The sequence below is a fragment of the Mastomys coucha genome, unplaced genomic scaffold (genome assembly GCF_008632895.1).
Source record: "Mastomys coucha isolate ucsf_1 unplaced genomic scaffold, UCSF_Mcou_1 pScaffold20, whole genome shotgun sequence".
NCBI lineage: Eukaryota > Metazoa > Chordata > Mammalia > Rodentia > Muridae > Mastomys > Mastomys coucha.
Window position 1 is genome coordinate 50,453,764 of NW_022196903.1, and position 27,374 is coordinate 50,481,137.

General features: G+C 49.3%; 1 protein-coding gene across 3 annotated transcripts in view; it reads left to right on the top strand.

The window, feature by feature from the left end:
• The window catches only part of Adcyap1r1 (ADCYAP receptor type I), a 49,422-nt gene that overhangs the window by 3,264 nt on the left and 18,784 nt on the right, over positions 1-27,374 (top strand). For all 3 annotated transcript variants that reach the window (XM_031381995.1, XM_031381994.1, XM_031381996.1), the window contains exons 2-12: positions 5,273-5,402; positions 6,632-6,737; positions 17,440-17,547; positions 19,558-19,578; positions 20,505-20,546; positions 22,572-22,681; positions 23,167-23,264; positions 23,657-23,789; positions 24,450-24,603; positions 24,934-24,994; positions 25,617-25,686. In XM_031381995.1, the coding sequence (XP_031237855.1) occupies positions 5,352-5,402; positions 6,632-6,737; positions 17,440-17,547; positions 19,558-19,578; positions 20,505-20,546; positions 22,572-22,681; positions 23,167-23,264; positions 23,657-23,789; positions 24,450-24,603; positions 24,934-24,994; positions 25,617-25,686 (954 nt within the window). In that variant the 5' untranslated portion in view covers positions 5,273-5,351. The remainder of the gene's footprint in view (positions 1-5,272; positions 5,403-6,631; positions 6,738-17,439; positions 17,548-19,557; positions 19,579-20,504; positions 20,547-22,571; positions 22,682-23,166; positions 23,265-23,656; positions 23,790-24,449; positions 24,604-24,933; positions 24,995-25,616; positions 25,687-27,374) is intronic.

Genomic DNA, 27,374 nt, shown 5'->3' on the forward strand with positions numbered 1-27,374 from the left:
TGAATCTAGTTAATATTTTAGACTCTGTGAGCATTGTACTTGGCTGTAACGACTTTGTCCTGCACAGAGGACATATGAACAGAAACTAAACCTGACTATGTTTTGACAAGCATTGCAGGCACCCAATATTTTAATTTCATGCAATTTGTTTTTCAGGCAATTCAACTCTTTTAATTCCCTGACCATTTAAAACGCACCATTTAGAAACTGTACTTGACTTTCTGGCTGTTCAAATCTTAGGAACAATGTGAATCTGACCAGCCAGAAAAATTTGCTAGCTCCTGGGATGGAAGGTTAGAAGTGAGAGGGTCAAAAAGGTTAAAGAAAGAGAATTTCTGGTCTGGGAGCTCTAGTTGCTCTCCTTGGTCTTCCAGGAGATATCTGTTTGTCAGTCCTGGGGGAAGCCTCTACTGTGCTCAGGGGACACCCTCCACCCCTGCATTATAACTGGAGACAGCACACATTAAATACTTCTGATGTTGTCTTAGCATACTAATTAGTTCTTGAGCCCCTTCTCTTGTTCCTCTTATGAGGGAGAAAACAACCCTAAATCTCTCCTTGGGTCTCACAATAAATGTGGCAAGACCTCAACAGCCTAGGCAGGAGGGAGGGGCTCCTGGTTCAGGGTTGGGGACCAGAGGGCAGAATGAGTAAGTACCCTGATGGGCTTCCAGGAGGTGGTGTTTCAAGGCTGGAGTGGCCTCTCTCCTCCCAGCTCTCCTCAGATTCTGAGTAGTATCTGGCTTTCTCCACCCTCTCCCTGGCAGATGGGCATGTGGCGTACTGGCTGAGAGTACTGGCAGCCACTATGCACCTTGGAATCTCCTCACAGGGAACCTATGGCTCTGGTAGGAAGTTCACCCTCCCCTCTGCTTCTCTCTGGCCCTGCTGTCCTCCTGGGACCTTTCTTTCCTGCCACACCTTCCAGGGATACTTTGCTGTCATATTGCCCCATACCTCAGAATTCTGCCCACTTTCCATCAACCTAACCCTTATCCCAAATGGCTCTGTGGTGGTCTGCTTGGTGGCCGTGAAAAATCTCTTCCCTTGGTAGGAGTGTAGCAGTAGTTTCTCACTCAGTGCCACCCCTTCCTGGCACAGTCCTTCAGTGTCCCTAGCTGCTAGACAGGCTTCAGCCTTCCCTACTTCCTCCCCGCCTCCTCATGATTTGCTCTAGAGGTGACTCTGGTGCAGGCCATGTATGGAACCCAGGTCTGTATGGAGAAGGGAGGGATGGGACCATGATGTGTTCAGTCCTCTCTAGGCACTCCATAGGGTGAAGGAGTTCAGGGTACAGGAAGGCTATAGAGAGACACCAGACTTCCACCGAGGGTCTGGAGCAGCTGAGGGAGGAGTTGTGAGTGGCCTGCAGCAGAAACCATGCCCCCGCTGAGAGTAGCAGATGGCCTCTGCTGGTTTGGTGCAGTGAGGGCGCTGAAGGGTCTGTAGATCTCCCCTTCTTCTGACTAGGAATGTCTCGAGGTCTGTGAGTCACCGGCTCTTCCGTGCTGACTGGTGATGCAGCCGTGGCTGTCAGTCCCTGCTTAGCTCAGCTTCAGGACTGCTGTGGCCCAGGGAGGGCAGACTTTCTCTGGGTGGAGGGACGAGCACGTTCTGGGGTCTCCTATACTCTCTGCAGTCCAGTCCACATCCCACTTCTGCCAAGCACATCTCTAGGCTCTCTATCCCACGTAACCTTGGGAAACACATTTCCTACTCTGGTCTCAGTTTTAGCGTGATGAGGTGGCTTTTCAAGTTGATCTTAGGCAGAACTGAAATATTCCATTCACAGCTGCTCTTCCTGTTCTGAAGATGGGGCAGGTACAGGTAGGCCTGCATCTGCACAGGCAATATGGCAGGCAGTAGCAGAAGATCTGCACACCTCTGATAGTGTGAGAAGTCACATTGGGGATTCGGCAGGCTCCTTTATAAGTGACAGAGCAGCAGAGGTCAAAGGGGCATATATGGTTTGGAGCCACATTTTAGTTCTATAGGATGCTTTCTGTGTGACCTTGGAAGAGTTGCACAGACTTTCTGTGCTTCTGTTGCCTCCCCCGTAGAATGAGGAGAGTACCAGGAGCTCCTTCCTAAATGTCAATCAAGTTACAGGAGTTGATGGGTATTCAACTTGGAGGTGTGCCCAGCACATACTGAGTACTTAGTAAGTACTGGCCATTAGGAGATAAAGTGCAGCTGGCTGGCTGTTCCCAGTCAGTGTGATACAGGGTGGAGGTGACAGCGCAGTGGCACAAGAATCATGAACACAGAGACACCTCACAGATGCCAGGCTGTAGCACATCCTCAAAACGCTGCCCGTGGATCAGGCATGGCTGTCATTCCCACTTTGCAGACAACATGTAGAGGCTGAGCAGGAAGCTTAAGTATCTTGCCTGGGGTCAAGGCTCAAACCTCCAGGGGAAACTTCCCACATCAGTTTGGGAGGCAGAACTTCCTTGTTCTCTGAGCCACCTGCCTGGCCCAGTTTGAACTCCAGAGAGAGAGTGGGGCATGCAGGGTAGTCAAGAAAGGGCCTGATGTCCCTCCCTAGGGTGGGGTCTTTGATGGATCTGTGGTGGCCTGACTTATTCAATGTCAGAGACACCTGCATCTCTAAGGAGTTGTGAGGCAGAGGCAGCTTGGGTAGAGAGGAGCATCTGGCTGGTGTTTCACATGTTGGAAGGCCACCCATGGAGCATCGCGCCTGTGCCCCAAGAACCCTGTGGAAAGTAAGCACCGGGTGCTGCTGGGAAAGAGTGGGGACAGGAAAGAAGCACCCAGAAAAGCATAGAGTGCTGCTCTGTGACAGGAAGAGAAGCCAGGGACTAGGTGGGGCAGCAATGGTATCCAGGACTCTGGCTCTTGCTCAGTGCTCACACCACTGGAGATATTCACCTGTGTGTATTCATGGCTCCTGTGTCAGCACCATGGATATCTCCCTGGCTTATGGTCTGTCTAGGAGACTGTACACAGAACTGAGTGTCCCTGTACATAACTTTGGAGGCAGGACGTGATGCATCTGAGCTAGTATTCTCACAGGGACATTTACTGTATGTGGTTCTAGGTCTCCATGAAGGGACATATGAAGGGAAGGCAAGAGATTTGTCATCACAGATGATCATATTGATGCTTTCAAGTGGAAGCCCTGTGATAAGGTGCTTTAGTGTTTGTGGATGTGACATGTTTTTATGCTCCTTTGCTGAAAAAAGAGAGGAATGTGGGGAGGGAGAGAGAAGAGAGAGAGAGAGAGAAAGAGAGAGAGAGAGAGAGAGAGAGAGAGAGAGAGAGAGAGAGAGAGAGAGAGAGGAGAGAAAGCAAGCTCCATGTTCTCCACCATCATGTTCCCTCCACCAGAGGGAAACTTAGAGCTGCAGCTCTGTGTCCCTGTGTGTGTCCCAAGGTTCTCACAAAGGTCAAAGGTTAAAGCAGACCCCCTGTAATCCACACGGAGGGCCAGCCTGGCAGGGGTCCCCAGGCTTCACTAGGCTGAGAGGGTCTGGGATGCAGAGGAAGTAGAAGGTATTTGGGGACAGTCTGGTCCTGAAGGACTTCCCTGGAGGGCCACAGCTCTGTTTTGGAGTCTTGAAGTTACTCAAGGTGAAAGAGAGTAACTCCTGAGCTCAGAGGTTCCCATTTGTACTGGTTTTTCTATCCCGGAGTAGCTGGGGAAGATGGCCTCTCACCGAGGCCTGCTGAGGTTCCAGAACCAGATAATCTCCCATCCTAACCAAGCCTGAGGTCATTTCTTCAGACAGGGTCTGGGATCTCAGACTGGTACAGGCAATGGAATACTTTTGGGGAACCACCAGTGTTACAGCCAAGGAGCCTGTACCCACACCAGGAGTGTATGGGGCCTTGGGCAAGGTACAGGCACTCCAGCCTGCGTGCCTGACCCCTTTTCATTCCCAGGCATCTCCCAATCCACCCAGGCCTACCTGCCCCCTTCCCTGGTCACCAGCTATCCAAGATCTGCTTACCATCTCCGAGTGTGTGAGCTCTAGACTGGAGGGGACATTCTTCTCTCTTTATCTTCCTGTCACTACTTTTCTTTCTTATTTTGGATATGTATTTGTTACCTGATCAAGCAAAAAAAAAAAAAAAAAAAGGTTGAAAGGGGGTGTTAAGCACTTAGGGCACAGAAGCCCGGGCGACAAAAGCTGCACCCACATGGTGCCTGGGGTACAGGGGCAGGCCTGTTTCAGCTCCTTCTGGCCTCCATAGTGAAGCACTTTTTGTGTTAGCTGTGCTCTGAATAGGGCTACTTCTTCATAATCCTTCCCACAGCAATGGAGTAATCACCACCATCACTCTGAATTGACGGCAGCACTCTGCTTAGCAGGGCCAGCGTGTTGCTGCTGCAGGGAGTAGCCTCATATATGTTGCTCTCTATCCAAGGGCAAACCTTTCCCAGCTCAGAGCTCCTGAGTTGGCCAGCCATTTGTGTCAATGGTCAATTTTAGAAGCAGAGCAGGCTCAAGTGGAGTGTGAGCTTGGTTCCTGCCCTCCCGCCCCCAATTTCCTCAATTATTTGTAGCTTCTCTGGCCCCTCCTGGGGTTCTTGTCCTCACACACTTGTCCTTGAGGTCCAGCAACACTATGATGTAACCACACCCTTTAGAAGTCAAAGTGGGGTGACGCACGGTAAGAGGAGAATGTACTGGTCCCAACTATGCACCCAGAGCAAAGAGGCCCTTTCAGAGTGAACAGATGGTACCAAAGCTTGCTTCTCCGTACCATAGCTGTGTGGAGTTAGCTAGGTCACACAGGCTAGAGAGGTGTCTCACTGTCACAGTCGGCTCAGGGATGCTGGTTTCTCTCCTGTTATCATTCTCCAACCCCTGGGATATTATTTAGTTTGCCATGGAAGAGGTGGGTCCTGGAATTAATTGAGGCAGCTGAGAGCATGCGTGCTCTGCACAAGAGGCTCACACTTGTGCCTGGGAACAGGGGAGCCTGGTAAATGTCACTGCTAGGTGGGCATGCATATGCCAGCCAAAACGCTGTTCCTGTGTGGAAGCAGAGAACGTCGCGTCGTGGAGACAGCTGGTCTATACAGAGGAATAAGCTGCTCTGGAGTGCTCCAGTAGCCTGATGGCTGAGCTGGCATGTACCCACATTCGGTACCCTCCTGTGGGCACAGTGCAGATGGTGCTCAACTCATGCTGGTGGGATGGAAGAGTGAAGGAGTGCAAGCCCCAAGGCTTAACCAGGGCTGGAAGCCTGGCCTGGGAACCTGCTGCACATGACATGGTGTGCTGTCTTTCCTTCCCTTCAGCACTGTGTGGACAGTGGCGGGCGGTGACTGACTCTCCAAGGCTGGGAGTGACAGCCAGTGATTGTGGCTGAGAAGCACCATGGGCAGGATTCTGCAGCTCTCCCTGACTGCTCTCCTGCTGCTGCCTGCGGTAAGGGTCCAGAGTCTTCCTCTACAACTATCCTTACGGAGCCTCCACTTGGAGAACCAGTGACTTCTGTGTACTCTCAGCCAAGCCGGCATTTCTAAGGATGGCATTTCTGCCAATGTTCTTCCCTGCCCCTGGTCCCTCTCCACGTACACCACACAGTTCTTACAGAATTTGCAAGTCTATTAAGATGGTGACATGTGCTATGACAACTAGAGTTGCATGGTGTCTGGCTAGGTCAATTGTGCTCAGGGTCCCTGGTTAGGGCCACATGATGGTCTTCTGGTCCTCATGCCATGAGGACCTCTGATGCCTAAACTCAGGATCCTGTCCTCTGTTCATATTTCTCTTGAGAAAGGGTGAAGATCAGGAGTGAGAGAAGGAGGGTTCCATTTGAGAGGTTCCATTTGGGCCACGGCTGTCCTTAGAGCCTGAGGTTTCCCTCCTACTCCTGATCTGGAACTCCTTTTATGACAGGACATGCACATCTCGCTCTTTGTGAGCAGGTGGGATTGGATCTGTCTTGGAACATGGCTCTTGACAGCTCAGATTCCTTGCCAAGAGAATCATTTCTGACCTAGCGTTTGATGGACATGAACTTGAACATCTATCATGATAACATGGTGTGGCTGTGAAGTCCCTGGACCTGCTATGAGACATGAGCTGAGCTTTGTACCTGGTTTTCCTCCTCTGAAATAGAGTGGAGAGGAGATCCCTGAATCCTACCATTACCCCTTTGTCTGCTGAGGGCATTTGTTCCCATAGTTCTCAGTTTACCAATCCTCACCTCTCCATAAAGTGTAGCAGGAGCCAGAACATCAGATTCCAATCCTGTTACACTGCCTACAAAGTCACATGACTTGAAACAAGTTAAATGACATCTAGACTTGGTTACACATTTGCAACAGTAAATGACTGTAAAGAAAAATAGTTCCTTCTTCCCAGTGTTTATGAGCTTCTAGTGTGCATGCACACACATGCCCAGCCGCTAGAGGACAGCAAATGCAATTGTTAATGTCACTATTGCATGGAGACTGAGGTTTAGGGGCCTATGGAACTCACATATTTTGAGTTGGGGTCTGAGGATAGCCCTCATGGCATCTGTAACAGAACATGTGTTAGTCAGTCACCCTCCTGTCACTTCTGTCCCTAATGCTCTTCTCCTGAGTTGAAGCAGAGGGGCTTTCAGTGGGTTCCGTGCCCTCTCATTGTCTGTTCCCCATATCCTGCAGGCTATTGCTATGCACTCTGACTGCATCTTCAAGAAGGAGCAAGCCATGTGCCTGGAGAGGATCCAGAGGGCCAATGACCTGATGGGCCTAAACGAGTCTTCCCCAGGTGAGTGAGGCAGTGGACAGTCTTGGTGTCCTCAGCATACACAGGCTAGCCTTGCAAGAATGGTGGAAGGGTGTGAAACTCTATAGAAAACCGGCTGAGACCACAGTGTTCCATATCTGCCATTTTCAGTGACATTAGGTGGCTCTCCTTGTGCCAGTCTGAGCTGGGATGTTCTGGGTGGCTTAAAGTGGCCACTGATTTCTCCTGGGTCTGGTCTGGATAGCTGCTGTCAACGAGCTTATTCATAGGCCACCTGGGACCGGCGGCAGCAGGAGTGCAGCTGTTATGGTGGCTGGGCTATAGAATATCTGGCCAGCTGGAGGAAAGGCCATGGGGTCATTTCCTACTTGCTGGGTCCAGCAAAAGCCAGGGTGGAAAGCAGCAGCCAACCCCAGGGCTTTCCTTAATGAGGGGTTCATACTGGGGCTGCTGTATCAGATGCTGGATGTGTGGTCACATACATCTTTAGTCTATAAATGATTCTGAGGATTTCAAAAAGTGCCTCCTAACGAGTTCATGTCCTGAGGGAAAGGCACAGCTCCTGGTAAGATCCAGGGGTCTTCTTCCAGCATTCCCTGAGGAGCGGTGGGAGGTTAGGTGGGCATCTTGGAGATGCTATGCTTTTCTTTCGCTCTGGTCTGCCGAACAGGCTGAATCTACCTAGTGCTGGGGCTCCACTACAGCCTTAGTGGTACACCTTTCCCTCTGGACTCACTGACTGATAACCATCTGCCTGAAGACTTTATTAATCTGTAGCCCAGTTAAACAGAATTCCTGCTGGGCCAGCTTCACGCCAGCAGCTTCTTTGCAAAGATTGGCCAAGGGAAGGTGCTTCTAACATAGCACACCTGCTTTGCTGCCAGATCAGAACTTTAGACCATATCAACCGGGGAGACTGAGGAATGGAGGCAGATGGGTATGCAGTGGGAGGAAACCCAAAAACTGTGTGAAGAATCTATGATCTAAGTGTCTTGTTTATGGGGGTGGGAGAGTACGTCCTGGAGGTAATAGCTATCCATGTGGGAACACTCCATGCAGCCTGCCTCCTGATCTGGAATCATTGGTCCCAAATGGTGGCTCTCAGAGCGGAGAGAGAAGGGAGATGAGGGCTTACTGTGTGAAGCTGTGTACAGTTTAATTACACTCCTCCGTTGAACACTGGTCCAAAGGAGCTGACAAGACACACTTTTTCGTAGGGTGTTCTTGTCTGAAGGATAAAGCTAAAGAAGACAGATATGACTGTAAGTCTAATGGAAGAGTAGGCAGGTGCTGGTGGGAGGGGCTCCCCTGGTAGCTTCAGGTGAGGACCAGGAGGAGCAGGTAGGACTCCAGTAGCCTGGAATACCCAGAGGACCTTTTAGGAGGACATCCACAAACCACAGTTCAGATTAAACCAGAATCTTGGCTTGATATAGTTAGTTACCTGACATTCAACAGCTCCCAGGAGGTTCTGGTGAGAAGCTTGAGCTAAGAAAACCAATCCAAGGGAGGGGTGGGTATCTGACTTCAGGTGAGCCAGGAGCAGCAGGAGAACACTGATGGCTCAGGGTATTCATAATCATGCCTACTTCATAGATGAAGAAATGGGTGCAAAGAGAACCTGCACTTTGCTTAAGGATACAGTTCATTGCGAGCAAAGCCTGAATTTAGGCAGGTGATATCCTCAGTCACTGGGATGTACTTCCCTAGGACAGCATGCTCTGAGCCCCAGAAGGACTTCCACATCACCTTTGAAGACATGTGATATCTTAAGTTTCTGGGGTATATTGAGGGGAGGGGAGTAATACCTAGCAGCTGTAGTCTACAGGAAGATACAGGGGCTTGAGGACTTCAGGGTCACTACATCTGTGAGGCTCCCGCATGGTGCAGAAAGTTCCAGGCTTCCTACCTTCTTGCTATGTCAGAGGTAGATGCCATTTGGAACTGCCTGGAGAGGCTTTCTGAAAGAGAAGGGAGAGTTGAGAACCAGCTCTGGCTTCAGCGAGCTGAGGAAAGGAGGGAGGATGAGAGATGGACCCTAGGTAGGGGTAACCTAACTAAGACAGGTGAGAACTGTGGGCTAGTGCTCACAGAGCTGACTGTAGCAGAGCAGATGTGTGTCCTCAGTGTTCGCGCATGTACACAGTACTTAGGCTTGTCGGCCTAAGTGAGCAGTGGTGTTTCCTTCCACCTGAGCATGAGCTTGCCCATTCAGAGTCCCTTTCTGCTTTCTTGCCCATTATCCAGAAGCCCACACCCAGGTGGTAGAGCTTGTATATACTTTGGGATAGGTCCAGAGGTACCAGCTCCCCCAGTCCACTCCAGTGCTGCAGCTGGAAAGTGCAAAGTCTCCATGCTAACAGATTTCTTCCTTGCTGAACACCTGAGCAGGAGAGAAGTTTGCAGAGCGGGTCTTAGGTCTGTGTTTAAGAGAGACCTGCACTGCTCAGAGCAGAGCCCCATCAAGGCAAAGGGCGCTTGCATAAGTGCTTCCATGGTAGAAAGCCCTACTGGGGAAGGCTGTGCTGAATGTAGCATCCATCAAGTCCGTGTCTGAAAGTCGCGTGGTATGATCTGCAGAGACAGGCATCTGGACAGGCAGACGCTGGGCAGCTTGCCAGGGTTCAGGGTTCAGGACAGCTAAACCCTGTTGTCAGACCCCTAGGGAGGGCCTTTATGTCTTCTGAGCTTCTTGTGAGTCTCATGCCTGCCTCTAGGGGTATCTTCACCTGGGACTTTGAATTAAACAATCTTGGGTCCCTAAAGCAGGGCCATGCCATTGAAGTCCCTAGGAACACTTTAAGATATCAACAAACAGTCCTTCACCACACACAGCCAAGGTCAGCAGCGTCTGGACTCAGACTCCAAGGAGGTATGTCCTCAGAGCCTACCCTCTGGCTGATTATAAAGTGTGTACAAGTTTAAGCACCCTAGAGAGGAAGCACCCCCCACCACTGGGCCCATATGTTGTCAGGTGTGAGAGAAAAGGCCATGGAGCTGGTGAATCAGGCTAAGATCCCATTATATTTGGAAGTGACACAGGATTAGGAGCTGGGCTGTGTTGTTGGCCATGGGATTCAGTCAGCTGTACTCTCCTCCTGTCTCTCCAACTATGTTGTTCCTGAGCAGTTACCAGCACAGATACCACCAGAAAGCAGTGATAAGTCTTAAGACACATTTGAAAATGAAGAACTCCTGCCAGTTTGTTTCAGCGCCCGGGACTGTGAACTCAGCACAGCTTTCATACATATGTACACACACCATTCACCCACTTCTCAATGTCAGGGCCAGCTGCAAATGGTAGGGCTGGGCAGGCTCTGAAATCATCACACAGTGCAGGAATACAGACCTTGTCGGTCTGGCCAGCCACTTTGTGCCTTCAAGTGCTTTTTCACATGACTGGCAATGAGGTGGTGCTCCCACCAACATCCACACAAACACACGCGTGACTTGAACATGGTGATGGCAGGCTGGTGGCAGGGATTTCTCAGCTCCAGTGTAGGTTAGGAGGCAGCCATGGCATAATTAGTAAGCTGGGTCTGTTGTAGTGAAAGCCTGGTTTGTTGGAAGCATGTGTTACACTGTGTGGTGGAAACCATATTCTCTCATCTTCCTATTCTTCAGGGTTGGACACACCACCCCGCCGTCTTGGGCATGTGTTGCAGGGGTTTATTGGGAGGAGGATCAGGGATGGAGGTATATTTCACTATTTCATTTTTTTTATTCCAAATCCCTGGATCCTGCATGGGACCCAAGCCATCTCTGAGCCTGGCTCTGTCACATGACATATGAAGTGGCTAAAGCCAGAGGTGCTGCCACTGGCAAGTCACATGCAGAGTCTCAGCCAGCTCTGGGTGGGTGCCCAGAACTCCTGACTGGGGAGTTCCCTTTCTGCTGCACCGCCAGTGCCCTTGGAGGAGGAAGAGGAGAAGGAGTTGGGGCTGGTTTATGCACAACAGGCCATGTAGGCCCATTCTTTGATCCCTCCATCTGGATCAGGGCTTGTTTGTCTAGATTGTAGCCAGCAGCACCTCTTCCTTCACAGGGCCTTGGGCTGGGAGCATGGGAACTTTTCTGTGTCTGTGAAGAGCTGGTCTGGCTAGTCTTCAGTACGTGCCACATGATGAAATCGATATGAGCAAAGCCTACAGTATTGTGGCAGGGCAGGAGAAAGGTCTTCATGTTGCCTTTCTAGATTTGTCCTAGATAGTGTTCAGGTGCCTTGACCAGCTCCCCACCCCAATTGGCCTTCTAGCTGCTCCAACATTCACTAGGCCCAACCACGAGAGACCCTTGCTCTGAGAAACTTACCCTAAGTAGGGTTCATAGGAACCTGACTGAGGGGTTTTTTCAGACTCATATTTTCCAGAGCTGGTCCTGTTAGAACTCAAGCCTGAATTAGACTCTCCTGATGGTTTGTTAAGCACAGACTTTCGGTGGTCCCAGGGTATCCTATACCTAGGTCTGAGAGGGGCCTGAGCATCCACAATCCTGGAGGCTACCAGTTGTGTGTCCACCTTCAGGTCATGCTTGGAGACCTGCTGCCTTCTGCTCTGCTTCTTCCCTCACCTCATCATCAGAGGAGGGGGAGGGCTGTTCATTCGATGAAACAAGAAACCTTGACTGTCAAGTGAATTTCAGGGAAATTGAGTTGTTTTTCACTTTCAAATTGTGTGCTCAAATGAAGGCCTTTCTTTAAGAAAACCTGAATATCCCTGGATGGATCCTGAAAAGAAGGGAGGATCGTGGCTTTGTCTGTCACTCTGGTGTCTCTGGGCTCATGAGTTTTGAACTCTATGTGGAACTGGACAGAATCATCACCATGACAACCTCTGATTAGCTCTTCATTCTGTACCCTTCAAAGACTAATGGCTCATGCATTCTCTCTCAGCTCTATGCCTGAGTAGATTTTGTCCCCTCTTCCCCCCACCCCTGCTGTCACAGGAGTTTCACTGCTACTTGGCATGGAGTGTGGGGTGGAGGGAATGTGGGCACAGCCCTCGAAGCGTGCAGTAACACTCCCTGGTCCATGGTGCTCTCATTTCTCGGTGGGGCTTGTGTAGATTGAGCTGGGAGAGTTAGGGGTGGGGCTGGTGCAGAACTGGGGTGTAGGGAAGAGGGGTTTGGGTGGGGGAGACATCAAGTGACCCTAACTCTAAAGAAGCAAGGCCTGCTTTAGAGGAGGGCAGGGAGGTGGGTGCTTGCGCATCTATTTTCTCTCTGGAACCTGTGTTACTGGCTGCTGTGTCACTGTCTTGTCCTGCTTTTCCTCTGCAGCCTTCATTGCCAACTCCACTTCTAAACCTTGGCATTCTTGTGTGTTCTTCTGTGAACTCACTCTCTTACTGGATAATCGTCTGCCTACCCTGGCTACCTTACCCATTCTTGTCTGGTTTAATTTTGACTCTTACTACCATCTCAGATCCAGCATATCTGAGACCAAACATGATTTTCAACTTGTCTAAATTCTCACCTTTTGAATGCTAATTAGTCCCTTTATTGTGGTTGTCTATCCATCAACCTACTCTTCTATTTACTGTCTACCTACCCATTGCCCACATATCCATCTACCTGTCTATACATTCAAGCATCCACCCATCCATCCATCCATCCATCCATCCATCCATCCACTCACCCATCCATCCATCCATTCATCCATCCATCTATCCATCCATCCATCCATCCACCCACCCACCCACCCATCCATCTTCCCACCCATTTATATCTTCATCAGTCCATACAAGTGCCCAAGTCGGAAGCTAGAATGACATCCATCAGTGGCACTTTCTTACCGCCTTTGTATGTGAGTCAGTGAAGCACAGGATATGTTGCAGTTATAAGCCAACTTTCAAATCCAGAGTGACTTTTTTTTTTTTTTTTTTTTTTTTTTTTTTGCTTATACACATCATAGGTTGGTATAGTTATCTGTAGTGAGGAGTTGGAGTTTAGCTTTGTCTGGACATTAAGAGACTCAAGTTCCCTGCTGGAACACTGATACCTTTTGTATGTGGTCTCAAGGATGCTACTGAGAAGGAAGAGATACAAAGATAGAGGAGGCCCTGAGGGTAGCACCAGAGACTATTTTACCTCTTTGATCTCCTTTCCAAGGACTTAGAGTTTAGGGTAGTCACATAAGTGACATGAGTGAGTACCAGCCACCTATGGCACACTCCAGCCCTGTTCTTCACCATGCTCCACTGTTCCTGTCTCTAAACTGTCCTACACAGTCCAATCTACCTTTGTTGCCATTACTCTGCCATTACCCTTTCATCTTCCCTACTATGGTAGTATTCCCAGGATACTACCCTATCATGGCATGGCCTTCTGTCTCACTCTTGCTTATCTCTCTGAACCATTAACTTGGATCACCTGAATACTCGGTCTGTCTATCTGGATCTCTGCCCTCTGTGGCAGGCAGAGAAAGGTTCTCTGCTACCATCGAGAGAGAAATGTTAACACTCAGCTCCCTAAACCTGCAAATATGTCACCTTACCTGACAGAGGGTCTTAATGTGAGTTCTGGTGATAGGGAGAGTGTCTTGGGTTGCTTGGATGGATGTGGTGTGAAGTCATTAGAGTCCTTAGAAGTGAGAGAAGATAGAAGCACTGAGGAGGTTTAGGATGCCAGGCTGCTAAGTTTGAAGCTGGAGGGAGGGGCCATAAGCCAAAGAACACTGGCTATCACTTGAACTTGGGGTCGTTGAGGAAAGACTCTTTCCCTCAAGCCTCCAGCAGTCTTGCTGATGCCCAGTTTTAACTAGTCCAGACTCATTTTAGGTCCTTGACTTCCAGCATGGTATGATGGTAACTTGTGCTAAGCAAAGACACTGAGTTGCATTATGACCACCCATCCCCAGTAGGAAATGAGCCTACACCTAACCCAGATAGCATTCCTCACCACTGTAAGCTCCGTGAGGCCTAGACTGGCTGCTGTTACTTTGCTCTGCCCTGCAGGACTCATGTGTCTTCACCAAATCATTTGAATTAATGAAAAGATGAGAAAGCAAAGTAGAAAGGAGAGAGAAAAAAAGAGGAGAGGAGAGGAAAACTTAGGAGCAAAGGCATTGTGAAGGCCTCTGTTGCCACTAATATTTACTGAGCTGAGCTGTGGAAACTGCATGCGTTCTGTGTGTGTGGTAGGGACATACATTTCTGTCCTCAGCTAGAAAACTTCAAGGCCTTCTTGTGGGCCTGCCTCCTGTCCCAAGTCCAAAGGTGGTCAGTCGTTGTGAATGGGGTCTCTTTATAGGTTCTGGGGTCCTAGGGAATCTTGTTTTGGGCTTTCTTCCTATCCTGGCCTTGTGAGAAGACAACACTGGGGACAGAGTGAAGGACTGGAAGAGTTTCCAGGCTTGTGACAGGTAGATCATTGGGAATTTCAGACGAGGAACTTGGCAGATGTGCCAGAAAGTAGTCCCAGTGACACTTGCTGTTCCTAAGGCACCAGCAAGTCCCATTAGCCCACTGTTCTAGATTTCAGCTCTGGCAACTCTAAGTTGGGGTACTAACAGACTCTCAGCCCTTGCTCTGACACTAACCTGTGAATCACATCAGAGAAGACCACAACATAAATCTGATCTCTCCTACGCAGATTCAGAAGGTGGGGGGTGGGGAGCTGCCTTTCCTTCAACTTTGTCCTCTTGTAGCTTTGTGTGCATCTAACACAGGAAAGGCACTCAAAACTCTTATCAAGGATGTGCATTAATTGCCCTGCTTCTACCTCTGATCTGCAGCTCTGGATCCTGACTGCTGCCACTCCCTGGCCTCACATTCATGCCCTCTCACCCCAGCATTGTCAGCTGGAATAGCAGGTGGTTGTGCCAGGGCCTAATGTTCTACATTACGGGAACATCTGCTGGCCAGGGCTTCTGGGGTATGGGCCAGACATGGTCATAGTCCATGGACATTTCACAGTCAGCATGGGCCATAGCAGCCAAAGATGTACTGTTGGGTCTCTTTCAAGGACATGATGTCACAGCCAACTGTGCTGCATTGGCGAGACATGCTGGGTAGACAGGAATCATTGATAGCTGATGTGGACACAGGTGGCTTTCCTCCTCTGGTCCTCTGAGTCCTTGTCCACTTGGCCTCAGCATACAGAGCTTTAACGTTTTTCCTAACTCCTGAAGGGTGCCATTGTATGAGCAGAATGCCACAGGCAGGTGTCCCTAGTGTGAATGCCAAAGTGGCAACAGCTAAATTCTGAGAGACCTAGAAGCTGGGGATGTCTTCTGCTGCCAGAAGTCATGACTTTGACAGAGGAAGCATGTTGACATGAAGCCTGTCCCAGGCTACTCCTCTGCATACTCAGGTTTCCTCTGAGCTTCTCAGTAGCTGGCCATTGAGCTTCTATCTCCCCAGTGGGGTCACCCCTCTCCTGAGGCGTGATTCCCAGAAGCATCTAGTTGAAATCATGGAATTAAGGTCAGTGACAAGTCCAACATGTATGGAGGGTGGTGCTGTTCCTATGTAGAACTGTCTACATAGGAACTTATTAGTCCCTCTAGAAGTACTGGGAGGCAATAAGTGGGAACTCACTCACTTCCCTATGGGACACAGGTTCTCCTGTCTATAGACTCCATATATATATATATGTATATATATATATACATATATATGTATATGTATATGCATATATATGTATACATATATGTATATGTACATACACATACACATACATATATATACATATATATACATATACATATATGTATGCATGTATGTCAGGTCGCTTTCCTGAAGCTCTCTGCTGCACTCTGACCTCCTGTGTTTCTCCATCACTCTCCAGCCCACTGTACCTTTGTCATATGCTCTCCACTGTACTTCCTTTGTAAACCCCCAAGTGTGGTGTCCTGGGGCTCCCTCCTCCTTGCTCTTCTTCTTCTTCTTCTTCTTCTTCTTCTTCTTCTTCTTCTTCTTCTTCTTCTTCTTCTTCTTCTTCTTCTTCTTCTTCTTCACATCCTTTCCTTGGGAGACATGACTCATGGACTGGAGAGATGGCTCATCCATTAAAGGCTAGGCTCATAACCAAAAGACATGTTGTCTCACCACTCAAATGCTCAAGGGGAACTAAGCCCAGCAAGGCCAGGGAGAGACAGGGACAACAGGTGTCATACGTAGGAACTAGGATGTGAGGCACACAGATTTTCAAGGTTGGATGATACTGAGTCACCAAGCTGGATGTGTATTTGGAAAGGATTTGCTCCTAGCTGAGAGAGATCTAGGGACAGGCTGTTGCTGTGATGCCAGTGAAGGCTGCTAGGTCCCATCGATGTCTGAAGGGAATCAAGTAGGACTTGATGCCACACATGATGTAAATGGAGTAAACAACTCTCGGAATCTAGCTGGGCTGAAACAGTGTGGGTTTAGTAGGAGGATCTGGGTGGAGTCTAGGACTCCTGTGTTTGACTTGGCTTTGGCCCCTCAAAGTGGGAACATACAGCAAAGAACTGACCATGGGGCAACCCAGAGAATGGCTGGAGGCCAAAGACTAGAGATGTCTACATGAAATTCTGTTAAGTCCCTGAGCAGGGAGAGCTCATCTAAGGTGAGTGGGCAGGTAGCCCAAGATGGGATGGCTTCCAGAATCTGGTAGCCAGTCAGGTGGGCAGAGTCCAGCTCGGCTGGAGTTGAAATTGTTCTTCAGATTTGGCAGTAAAGATGTCGTTGTTGACCTTGATGAGGGTTTCTGCAGTGTAGAGGAGGGGCAGGGAGATGGTGGCCAGAGGAGAGTAAATATACAGAAAGCAGAGGGCTTCCAGGAGCCACCAGACCATATCAGATCTAGTTAAGCCTGATACTCCTGTCTCCCTCACTGCTTACCCCAGGAAGACTTGATGATTCCTGAGTACCTCACTGTGAACCTGTCCCTTCCCCTCTGCCAGCTCATCCCCACAACAAGGCTTTGACCTTGGCCTTCTCAAGGACTCTGCCTCTATCACCTCTTTCTGTTCCAAGTCTTTCCACAGTCACTCCCAAGCATCTCTCAGCTGGGCAAGCTGTGACCTCACTCCAGGTGTCAGCTTTGTGGGTGGCAGCTCCTTGTTTTAGGCCTGTGCTGGGAAGGAAGTGGGTTATGGGGTGCAGCCTCAGAGCTGGTCTGGTCTCAACTCCACCTTCACAGAGACATGAGCCCCACTGAGGAGGTGTCTGTGAGGCCAGACCCCAGAATGGTGGTGAGACTGGGAGAATGCAGGCATCTGGGACAAGAAGAGGAGGCCTTCCACAGAGCCCCCTTCCCTGAAGCTCTTGCAGTGGCTTTGATTTATTTTAGCTCTCAGTTTCGGGGGCTCTGTTTCTGGTCAGGGAGGCAGAGTAGGAGCAGCTCAGCTCACATTATGGCACCTCAGAAGCACAGAAATGGGGAGTGCCAGCATTCCATTAGTTTTCTTCTTTCCTCCTGCCCACCCATAGATAGTACTGCCCACATTCACAGTGGCTCTTTCCTCCTTCCTTAATCCCCACTGATGATGCTTCCACCATCATCACAGGAGGGCCTCACCAGGTGATGCTAAAGCAAGTCAAGCTGATATTTTAAATTAATCATTACAGAGGGGCATGTGTGCGTACACATCTATAGTATGAATATTGTGTTTTGGGCCTGTATGTTCCTGCATATGTGGGATGTATATGGTGTTTGTGTGTCTGGTTATGGCTTGTGTGCACTTGTGTGCATGTGGGTTGTATATGGCCAGGCACTCTCTCATCATGGCTCTCTCTTCCAGGTTGCCCTGGCATGTGGGACAATATCACATGTTGGAAGCCTGCTCAAATAGGTGAGATGGTCCTTGTGAGCTGCCCTGAGGTCTTCCGGATCTTCAACCCGGACCAAGGTAAGTAGAACTCAGAATCTCTCCCAACTGTGCCGGTTTAACCTACAGTCCACACAGCCGTACTCCTGCCTAGAGCTAAGCTTTAAAAACTCAGCTGCCCCCAGATGGCAGATAACAGCTAACAGGCAGGATGGGATGGTGTCCTTCATGCTGGCATAGGGCATGGAAACACTTCTTCTCCAGCACTGTACCTAGTGCCAGGTCTGCATTGCCAGGTGGCTGTCAGGGCAGGTGAGGGCAATTTGGGCTTAGGCACAGAGTCCACGACACCACTACTGTCTACCCCATTAGGGACCTTCAGCAAGGCAGAGTATCACTCAAGTTTTTGGCCCGCCAGATGGTAAGGTGACATGGTGGCTGTTTCCCCAGGTGGTCTGTGAGGACAAAGCCAGGCCACCTATAGAGATGCATGTAGCACAGCACCTGCTGCACTTTGCATATTTAATAGGAAAGTTAGCCGACATCATCATAGTTACCATGATGATGACATAGACAGAGATATCTCAGAGGCCCGGAGGAAGTTATGGATGGATGGGTCTGTCTGACCAAATACCCTGTTTTGGTTAGGGTTTCTATCTCTGTAAAAAGACACCATAACCACATTCTTTAACCACTTGATGTGGGCAGATGCCCAATCCTCCATTCTGTCCACCAGCACACATACACACATACACATGCTAAGAAAAGCATGCTCCTGGACCTTGCTGCTCTCATATGGTCATGAGGACTTAGAGAAGGAGGAGGAAAGAGGGTCCTGCTCCCCTAACCCAGGCTGTCCAAGAGAGGGCCTTGGACAGCAAGGAAAGTAGTCTATGACGTGTGGACATAGGCTTCAGGGACATATGTGTGAAGGCCTGTGCCAGGAAACCAAAGCTGACTGGAGGCTTCTGTGGATCTCACATGTCATGTCTGCTCATGGTCTCTGGTGCCATCGAAATGCTGATTAGAGTTCCTGGGGCCAAATTAGGATCCCATGAGTGAGTGTAGTGATGGAGCTGAGAAATGTGAATTCATTAGAAGACAGGACCCCAGTGGGCCTAACTTCATGGAGAGGATGTCTGGCCCTGTCTGTGAGGCCACCACCAGTGACTTGTCTCCACCTGGCTTGCAGGAGGAGGGGAGAAAGAATAGTATTAGAGTCCCAAGCCTCCATCCTTGACTTTCTATCCTGAGCTCAGAGAAAGTTCATTTTATCTCGATACCCCACCTCTCCTTATCCCACATCTTACCCACCTTCTGCTAATCTGGAAGAAGCTGGTTTCTGAATGTTCCTGTCCTGAGGGCTCTGGGAGCAGGCCAGGGGGTAAGTTCTGGAGGAGGCTGTACGCTGAGAGAGTGAATAGAGGGGAAGATAGAAGCTGTCAGAGACAGGGCCTGTGATTCAGCTAGCTCCTAAGATTGATTCTTCTGGAAGGCAGCTTAATCACTTCCTCCGTGCACCCATTGCTTTACTTCAGTTAGTTATGTGAGGCTTGTGGCACATCCTCTCTCGGCAGGATTCCAGCCACAAACCCTTTCTTTCCTACAGCAGCAGTCACAAGAGGTGACAGGAAGGACGGTAAAATGATTTCCCTCAGCTACACCCGCCTCAGGGAGCAGGGATGTTATTTACACCTGGCTCTTAATGGTTCATTAAAGCTGGGCCTTTAGCGCCTCCATTCACAAGCTTGGTAGTGAGACTTGCCCTCCCCACAGAAGCCACTGAACTGCTATCTCATTTGTTTTCACCTTCCCAAGAAAGCCCAGTCACGGTGCTGTTGGCTAGGCCTCCCTGAGGTGCTGGCTTTCTGGGAGACCACCCTAGTCAGTGCCTCTCCTTCCTCCTGACCTGGAGGTGGAGTTAGATCCGCCCCTGACCCTGTGAACTTGCTAGGTTCTAGCATGGGTTCCTTATTAGGACCCTCGGGAGCGGGGCGGCGAATGGCCTGTGAGAACAGATCTGACTTCAGCCCTGCTCACCTCTGCATTTCTACTCACATTTTCTCTCGTTCTCTCTCCTTCTACATACAGTCTGGATGACAGAAACCATAGGTAAGAGGACCCCTGGGAGGACAGACTGAGTTTCATTAGCCCAGCAGAGTCCAGCCTAAGGAGAGCCGATGGCCCGGGATGCTGGAATGACGGTGGTATAGCGATCGTGGCAGGATCATCAGGCATCAGCTCCTTCCCTCCTCCCCAGAATTTGTCCATCTTGGAGGGTAGGAGGGATGGAAGACACAGTGTTTGCCTTCCAGGCCCTTTCAAGCCTGGTCAGGTGTTTGAATCACTAATGGAGAGATTGGAAAAGAAGTCTGTTTGTGTGCAGAGTGCATGCATGTTCCTACATGCAGGATGGCCCTGTTGCGTTCACGCAGACTCTGTCATCTCAGCTGCTATGAGGTGGGAATGCACCTACCAAACAAAAGGCCAGAAGAGAACTAAAGGTAGATTATGCAGGCAGGACAGGAAGGAGGTCAGGGCAGATGTCCTGAAGGAGGTGGCACTTCAGCTTAGAAATGGGATTTTGAAAAGTCGAGAGGAAATGGGGTTAACTTTGAGGCCGTCTTTAGATAAATATGAGAATAAAGATTATAAAGTTGAGAGAAACCTGTCTACAGGTAAACTGTTTGGGCTTTGGGGGTCCCTTTGATGAAAAACAGACTTAGAGTAGAGGTGGGGGTTGAACCTCCAAAAAAAAAAAAATCCCAAGTTCCAGGCATATTCACTCTGCTTCCTCCCTCCATGAAGGCTCTCTGGTGGGGACCATGCCACACACCCCTGTGAGCATCACAGCCATGCAGCTGCTGCTCTGGTGAGACTGGAGCTGCCAGAGCCAGTGAGCCGGAGGGAAGTGTGGCTCCTGAGGTTCAGCCTCGTGATCTCTTGCCCACTCTCCACAGACTGGGCAGTCCTAGCCTTAGCTGATGGGGCAGCTGAGAAGCAGAGCATTCTGACTGACCCATGTTTGTGTTTCGCAGGGGATTCTGGTTTTGCTGATAGCAATTCCTTGGAAATCACAGGTGAGGGGTGCGCTGGAGTCGCCTTGGGCTGGTGGGGTAGACGGCAGCCGCTTTGTAGCGGGGAACTTCTTCCTCCATGTGCTCTAGAGTTTGTGCCTTCTCTGATGGAGCTGTATGTTGTCTTCTTGGAAGATGGTACCCAAGTACTCAGAAGATGGTACATCCATCATGCCTGTAACCATGTGCTGTGGGGGGAGTCCTGGGTATCTCAGGGCCCATCACAGGCTGTAAGAGGGCAGCTTTTGTACTACAAGGTGTTGGGTGGTTTCCCATAGAGGTTCTCAGGGTTCAGCTTCGTACTCCATTCAGTTGGATGGGACCGAGTCACGCACCACTCTGAGCATCACAGCCAATCAGCCGCAACCCTGGTGAGCCTGGAGCTACAAGAGGCAGGATGTGGCAAGGTGTGGCAAGAGAATGTATGGCCTCCCTATGCCGATCCCCCTCTCTGCAGACTGGGTAAAGGGCAGATTCCGGGGTCTCACCAGAGTCTCTGATTTAGCCAGCTGGATCGAGGGCAGATGCTTGGCCACCATATGTAGGTGATGTGGTGGGACACTATCTATCAGGGAGTGTGCTATGCTGCTAGGATGCTGCTGGAGTAGAACAGTCTAGAGAACAAGATGCTGTCAGGCAAGATTCAGCAATCTGGAGCGCGCTCCATCTTCCGGAGATTTCTATCAGAACAATATTCACAGAGCAATTTTGGAAACAAAAACATTTATGTTTTTCAAGCCTACTTCGTGTTATTAAAATAAAGAGAGAAAATAAAAGAAAAAAAAGCTCTTCCCTCTAGGAAGCTTTTTTTTTAAAAAAAATGATTTTCAAATTTCTGTACCTTCTGTCTCTTTCTTCCTCTTATCTCTGTGAGGAAGTGTGTGCTTCAAACTCCCTGTCCACAGAGGTCTCTTACCATACACTAGTCACTCACCCCTGAAACCAAGACTGACTGTATCACAGACTCTAGGATGAGACCCCAGAATCTGCACTCTACCAAGCCTACAAGGTGGCTAGAGGTATACGACTGAAATTTGAAAAAAAAAAATCTTGATTTTTGTCTCTGGAGATTTAAGATTATCCTGAATCCTGTTCCTTTCCACACACCTTAAGAGATTGGTAGCTCTTGGGCTGCCAGGTAGGGGCAAATATCTGGGGCCATACTCAGGTACTAGTTAGAAGAAAAGACCTACTTGCCTTGTGCTCCCCTGGACCTTAGTGGCTCTCACCAGCTCAGGAAAATGACATGATGTTTATTCAAGGCTGAAGCAACCTACTTACATGAAAAATAGCCTGCATTCTACCTTGCAGGTAGCAAGCGCCTCTTTCAGTAGCTGTGACGGCTCCGTCCCTCCAGCCTCCCACTCGAACTTTAAGTCTATCCAGAGAGAAGGAATGCACATTGGTGATGGGAGGCAGACAGCAAAACCCTGAAAGGCGAAAATAAAACAACAAACAAAACCCCACCGAGTTTGTATCTTTGTAAGGTTGGCGGTAAGATGCCTGGGCTTGCTAAAAAGCAATAAAGCCAGGTGCCCCGCTGGTGTGAGATGTTACAGCTGCTGGTAGACACAGAGCTCTGAGTTCAAATGTGCCAAATCCTCACCCTACAGTCACCTCAAGGAGGCCTTGAACATCCTGAATGCCTTGTTAGGGACCCTGAGGTTGGGCTTGAGAGTAGCCTCTGTGACAAGTTTCTGAGTGGTTCTGCGCATTGATATTTTGAGTAGTGCTGATCTAGGGTTCTGAGGCGGGCTCCAGAGTTTCTTCTGTAGAGCTCTGGAGAATATTACAGGAGAGATACAGGCATGCTGGATTCTTGATTAAGGGATCAGGCTGCTCATTCACCCCACTCCCCATCTCGCTTGTCATTAGTGAAGGACACATGCCAGGCCTTCAGTTATCACCATCTTCTACCTTGAGCCACCCTGTTGAGCACATGGGCTTTCAGGAAGTCCCACTAGGAAATCATTTTCAGGGTCATTTTAAGCCATTCACATGCCTTGCCTAGTTTTCTATTCCCTGCAGACATGGGGGTCGTGGGCCGGAACTGCACTGAGGACGGCTGGTCAGAGCCCTTCCCCCATTACTTCGATGCTTGTGGGTTTGATGACTATGGGCCTGAGTCTGGGGATCAGGTAAGTGAGGTGGTGGGTTAGTTCTGAGGAGCTCAGGGTTCTGGGCAGGACTCATGAGCGCCTGCCTGCTGTATACTGAGCCTGGAGCATGGTGGGTAGGATGTTCATTCACCCTGTTGGGTTCTGTTCCCTCAAGTCGCTCAAGTCCCCTCAACCATGGCTACTTTTTCAAGACACTGTTTTCTAGACAGCCTAGAAACTGATGACTTAATTCTGGTTCTAGCAGGGAGCTTCTTCAACCCTTCTTCAGGCTAGGACTGTGTTCTGCTCCAATTGATCAGAGCCCTTGCCTTCAGTACATTCTGAACAGGTTTATAGTACTGACCCTGTGCAGAGAGGAGCAAGCATCCAGCCAGGAGTGGAGTGATGGCAGAGACGGGGGACATATTGGGCCCAAGGGCCTGGTCTGGGATACTGGGTGTGGGTCCTAGGGGGGCAGTGACTGGTCCCAAGCAGAGCCCTGCATGTCCTGTGCCCTGCTCCAGGATTATTACTACCTGTCGGTGAAGGCCCTCTACACAGTCGGCTACAGCACCTCCCTCGTCACCCTCACCACTGCCATGGTCATCTTGTGCCGCTTCCGGTGAGAGCCCAGTAGCGTTAGAGCCAGAATTGTCCATCCTATCATCCCTGGAAAGTCCTTTGGAAGGCAGGCCCTGTCCCTAGTAGAGCAGATGGGAAGGTGGCCTGAGAGGGCAGCTCATATGTCCAGGACCACACAATGAGGCACAATCCCTTCCAGAAATTTCCTTTGCTTGCTTTAATCTTCCAGGGCTAGGTAGAGAGGCTACAGGAGGGAGAGGTCTGGCCAGAGGATGACCAGGGTGGGCAAGGCAGAGGATTATTGAGATGGGAGAAGAGGGTGGTCTGGGAGAGGGACCCCATTAAGACAAGCCATGAGTAGGCCCAGAGCAGCCCTACCCTGAGGGTGTGAAGTACTGTGAACTCATGGCCTCCCCATCCTGGTCCATGTAGGAAGCTGCACTGTACTCGTAACTTCATCCACATGAACCTGTTTGTGTCCTTCATGCTGAGGGCTATCTCCGTCTTCATCAAAGACTGGATCTTGTACGCCGAGCAGGACAGCAGTCACTGCTTTGTTTCCACTGTAAGTGAGCCAAGCAGCCCAAGTACCCCAGGACTCTGCCCTGCTAACATCCTACAGGGAATGTGTCCCTGAAGGTGAAGGCCTTAGCCTAGGTCATATAAAGGTTCAGAAGCTATTGGGTGGTTACTGTAGCTAGTGTATAACCTCACTCCAATACAAAACACAGCCAGGCCCTCAGCCTCGTTCTTGGGCCAGGAAGGTTAGGTGAGATGAGGCTCAGACGGGGATTAGCTAGTCCCTAGGCATGCTACCAGTCATGTGGCATTCTGTGTGCCAGCTGACCAGGGTCTTTGTCAGTGCCTTCCCAAGTACAGATGTGTGAAGGAGGTATATACAGAAGACTGGTTTTTGATACCCTGGGATAAGAACAGATGAGACTTGGGGGGTTCCCTAGGAGGACATGTTTGGGGAATCTGTTTGAGAATAGATTTTTCTATGGCCAAAGTATGTGTCAGCACCTTCGATGTATCTGGATCCTCGTTTTGTTAAGTGGACTCCCTGTGGGGAGTGCCTACAGTTTTAGGCTTTGAGATACTTGATACTAGGTATGCCAGTGCTGATAGGCCTCAGGATTTCCCTTCATCCTGTGGAGCTAGGAGTTCAGGATTTATATGGAGACATGGCAGGGAGCTCAGCTTTCCTTTCCGGCTGTCTCTATAGGTGGAATGCAAAGCTGTCATGGTTTTCTTCCACTACTGCGTGGTGTCCAACTACTTCTGGCTGTTCATTGAAGGCCTGTACCTCTTTACACTGCTGGTAGAGACCTTCTTCCCTGAGAGGAGATATTTCTACTGGTACACCATCATTGGCTGGGGTAGGTCACTGGCTGGGTCTGAATGGGCTCAGGCCACTTGGTCAGTTGTGTCCTTGGTCCCAGCTTTCGGAAGCATCAGATAATCGAGTCCTCACTAGGCGGTGGGCTTCTTGTTAATTCCTAAAACCCCCACTTAACTTTCTTTTTGTGGGACCCCCATTTTCTGAGGGAGACTTACACTCAGGAATCATGTTAGGAGACCAGATGGTCTGAAGCTGGGGAAGATGGAAAGTAGGGGAAGAAGCTAAAATATGAGGGATAATAGGGTCTCTAGAAACCCCAAGGCTAAGAGTATCCTGGGCAATTGGGCTTCCTTTTCTTGCTCTCCAGGAACACCTACTGTGTGTGTAACCGTGTGGGCTGTACTGAGACTCTACTTTGATGATGCAGGGTAAGTACAACCAGAGAATCAGGCTGTAGTACAGAGTCTATTGTATGTATGGGCTTCAGTGCCTGCCTGGCTTCATGTGAACTCCTTAACGTGTTGATCTGACCAAAGTGCAGCCTTGGGTACCACCTGAGTCCTCACCCCATGGGACCAGTCCTGTCTCAGCTCCGGACCAAAGCCTGGTCCCAGGCCCTTCTTCAACCCTTACCCCTTGTGGTTAGCCTTGTCTCAGTCGACAGTCCAGCAAGAGAATGGGTAAATTTCTGAGCCCATCTACTTTGGGGCAGCTCTGGGGAAGTGCTGAACATCTGGTATCCTTTGGAGGACAAGAAGAAGAATGTTGAGGGTGAGGTCACTCTCAACCTCAAGGACCTCCCAGATCTGAATGAGAGACATGTTCTTTCCCAGGATCCCACTCTGACCCTGATTCTTGGGCTCCAGTCTCTGTCATGACAGGAATAGAGAGAAAAAGCAAGCTTTGGGTGAGGGCCTTCTAGCCAGCCTACTGCTACCTCCAGATTTCCCTGGTCATGGGTACACAGAGGGTGAGAAGAGTAGGCACCCAGCTAGTCACGTGCTGCTCTGCAGGGTCTGTTATGATTTCTCCTCTTTGCCTGTCTTTCAGATGCTGGGATATGAATGACAGCACAGCTCTGTGGTGGGTGATCAAAGGCCCTGTGGTCGGCTCTATAATGGTGAGTGTCCTTGGGGCAAAGATGGGAGGCAGAGCAGGCGAAGAGCACAGAGAGCAGGGAAAGAAAAGCTCTTTGTCACAGCTGTATTATATTCTGTAGTACTGGCTCACAAATTATTCAGTTACTCCCCTAGTGTTGGACAGCATGTTAGTCTTTTTTTTTTTTTTTTTTATCCTTACGGAAGGTGCTGCTACTAGGAATAATTTCATTCATACTTGTGAGCATTTATAAGTCTTTTTCTTTAAAAGAGCTCTGTAAAGGTGGAATTGCTGGTCAAACAGGTATAGATTTAACATTTCAGATCGTTTAGCATTTTGTAAATGTGCTCACGTCTCCTTTAGAAAGGTGACTCCATTCCCTACCCACTCCCTGTGCTCCCAGTACCATCGTTTGATGGTGTACGGTCCTGTGGGGGGGGGGGGGCCTTCTGAAGAGTGCGTCTGTTTCTCTGTGTTGTGAGTGGGTCTGAACACTTAGGTTAAACAGCGTTTTGGTGGCTTATGCTTATGACATTCCTGTGAACTTTTGTTTTGTCCTCTAGCAGATTGTCTTGTTTGATCAGCCGAGGAGCAGTGACTTGTCTTCCATACTTTGTCACGTTTCCAGGCCAGCATGACTTCCCTGCACTGGGATTCTTGGGCTTCCCCTGATTATCAGCCTTATATCTTATTTGTGGAGGATTTCCGTCAGCATGAGCTATACAAATCTCTTCTTAATTGCTTCACGACACTGTTGTGGTTTAGGTTATCAGGTTGTATCTTTAAGAAAGGTTCTATTTAATCTTTGTCTTTACTAAAATGCTATTTTTCTACATTTCTATTTTTGATGGCTGCAAATTTTCCTATTCTCAGTCTCTTTACAGAATCTTATAGGCTGGAAAGTTATTTATCACAAACATGTACACACCGTGGGTTGGAGACCTTCACTTTCTGGCTACAAATATGTCTGCCCAGGGGGCTGTGCTGGCTACTGTGTCCCTGTCTGTTTTACCACGTTATATACAAATTTCTCATTTGTTCTGCTGAAATGTTTTTGCACGTCCACTTAGTCAGGTAGACTTTTGAACAGGAAGGGACTCGACTGTTAACTTGTAAGAAAAGGTCTGTTGGAGATCTGCATTGAATTATATACCAATTTGGAGGGAAATTGATTTTACTGGATTTTCTCCAAGAATCCAGCAAAACAGCCTGTCTGTCCAGTCTTTCTTGCTGCCATTTTGCTTCCTCTGAGACGATCTTCAGCCCGGGCACTGGCTGAGTCAAGGGTTCTTTCCTTCCCTGTATTATCTGGCAGGTTATTGGGGCCATACAGGGAAGCGATCAGTTTTTGTGACTTCTTGGTTTAGTTACATTTTTGAATCCTCTTAAGAATTTAATCCCTTTTTTATTTGGTTCACATGGGGTTTCTACATAGAAAGTTATGCAACCTGTAAATGAAAACAGCCTTTTGCCCATCTTTCCCAATGTTTGTTCCTTTTATTCCTTGTTTTTAATGGAGGACAATGTTTGCTCTGGTTTTTGGCAGTTGTCTTGCATGCAATTGGGCAAGTTTCTCTTCCTGGTTGGCTTTTGTGTGTGTTGTTATAAAACCAAGCACTGGTATTTCATTTTATCAGACGTGCTGGAGAGATTATGCTCTTATGACAGAATAGCATAGATGTACTATTTCAGTTTTTCTCTAGTGCTGTG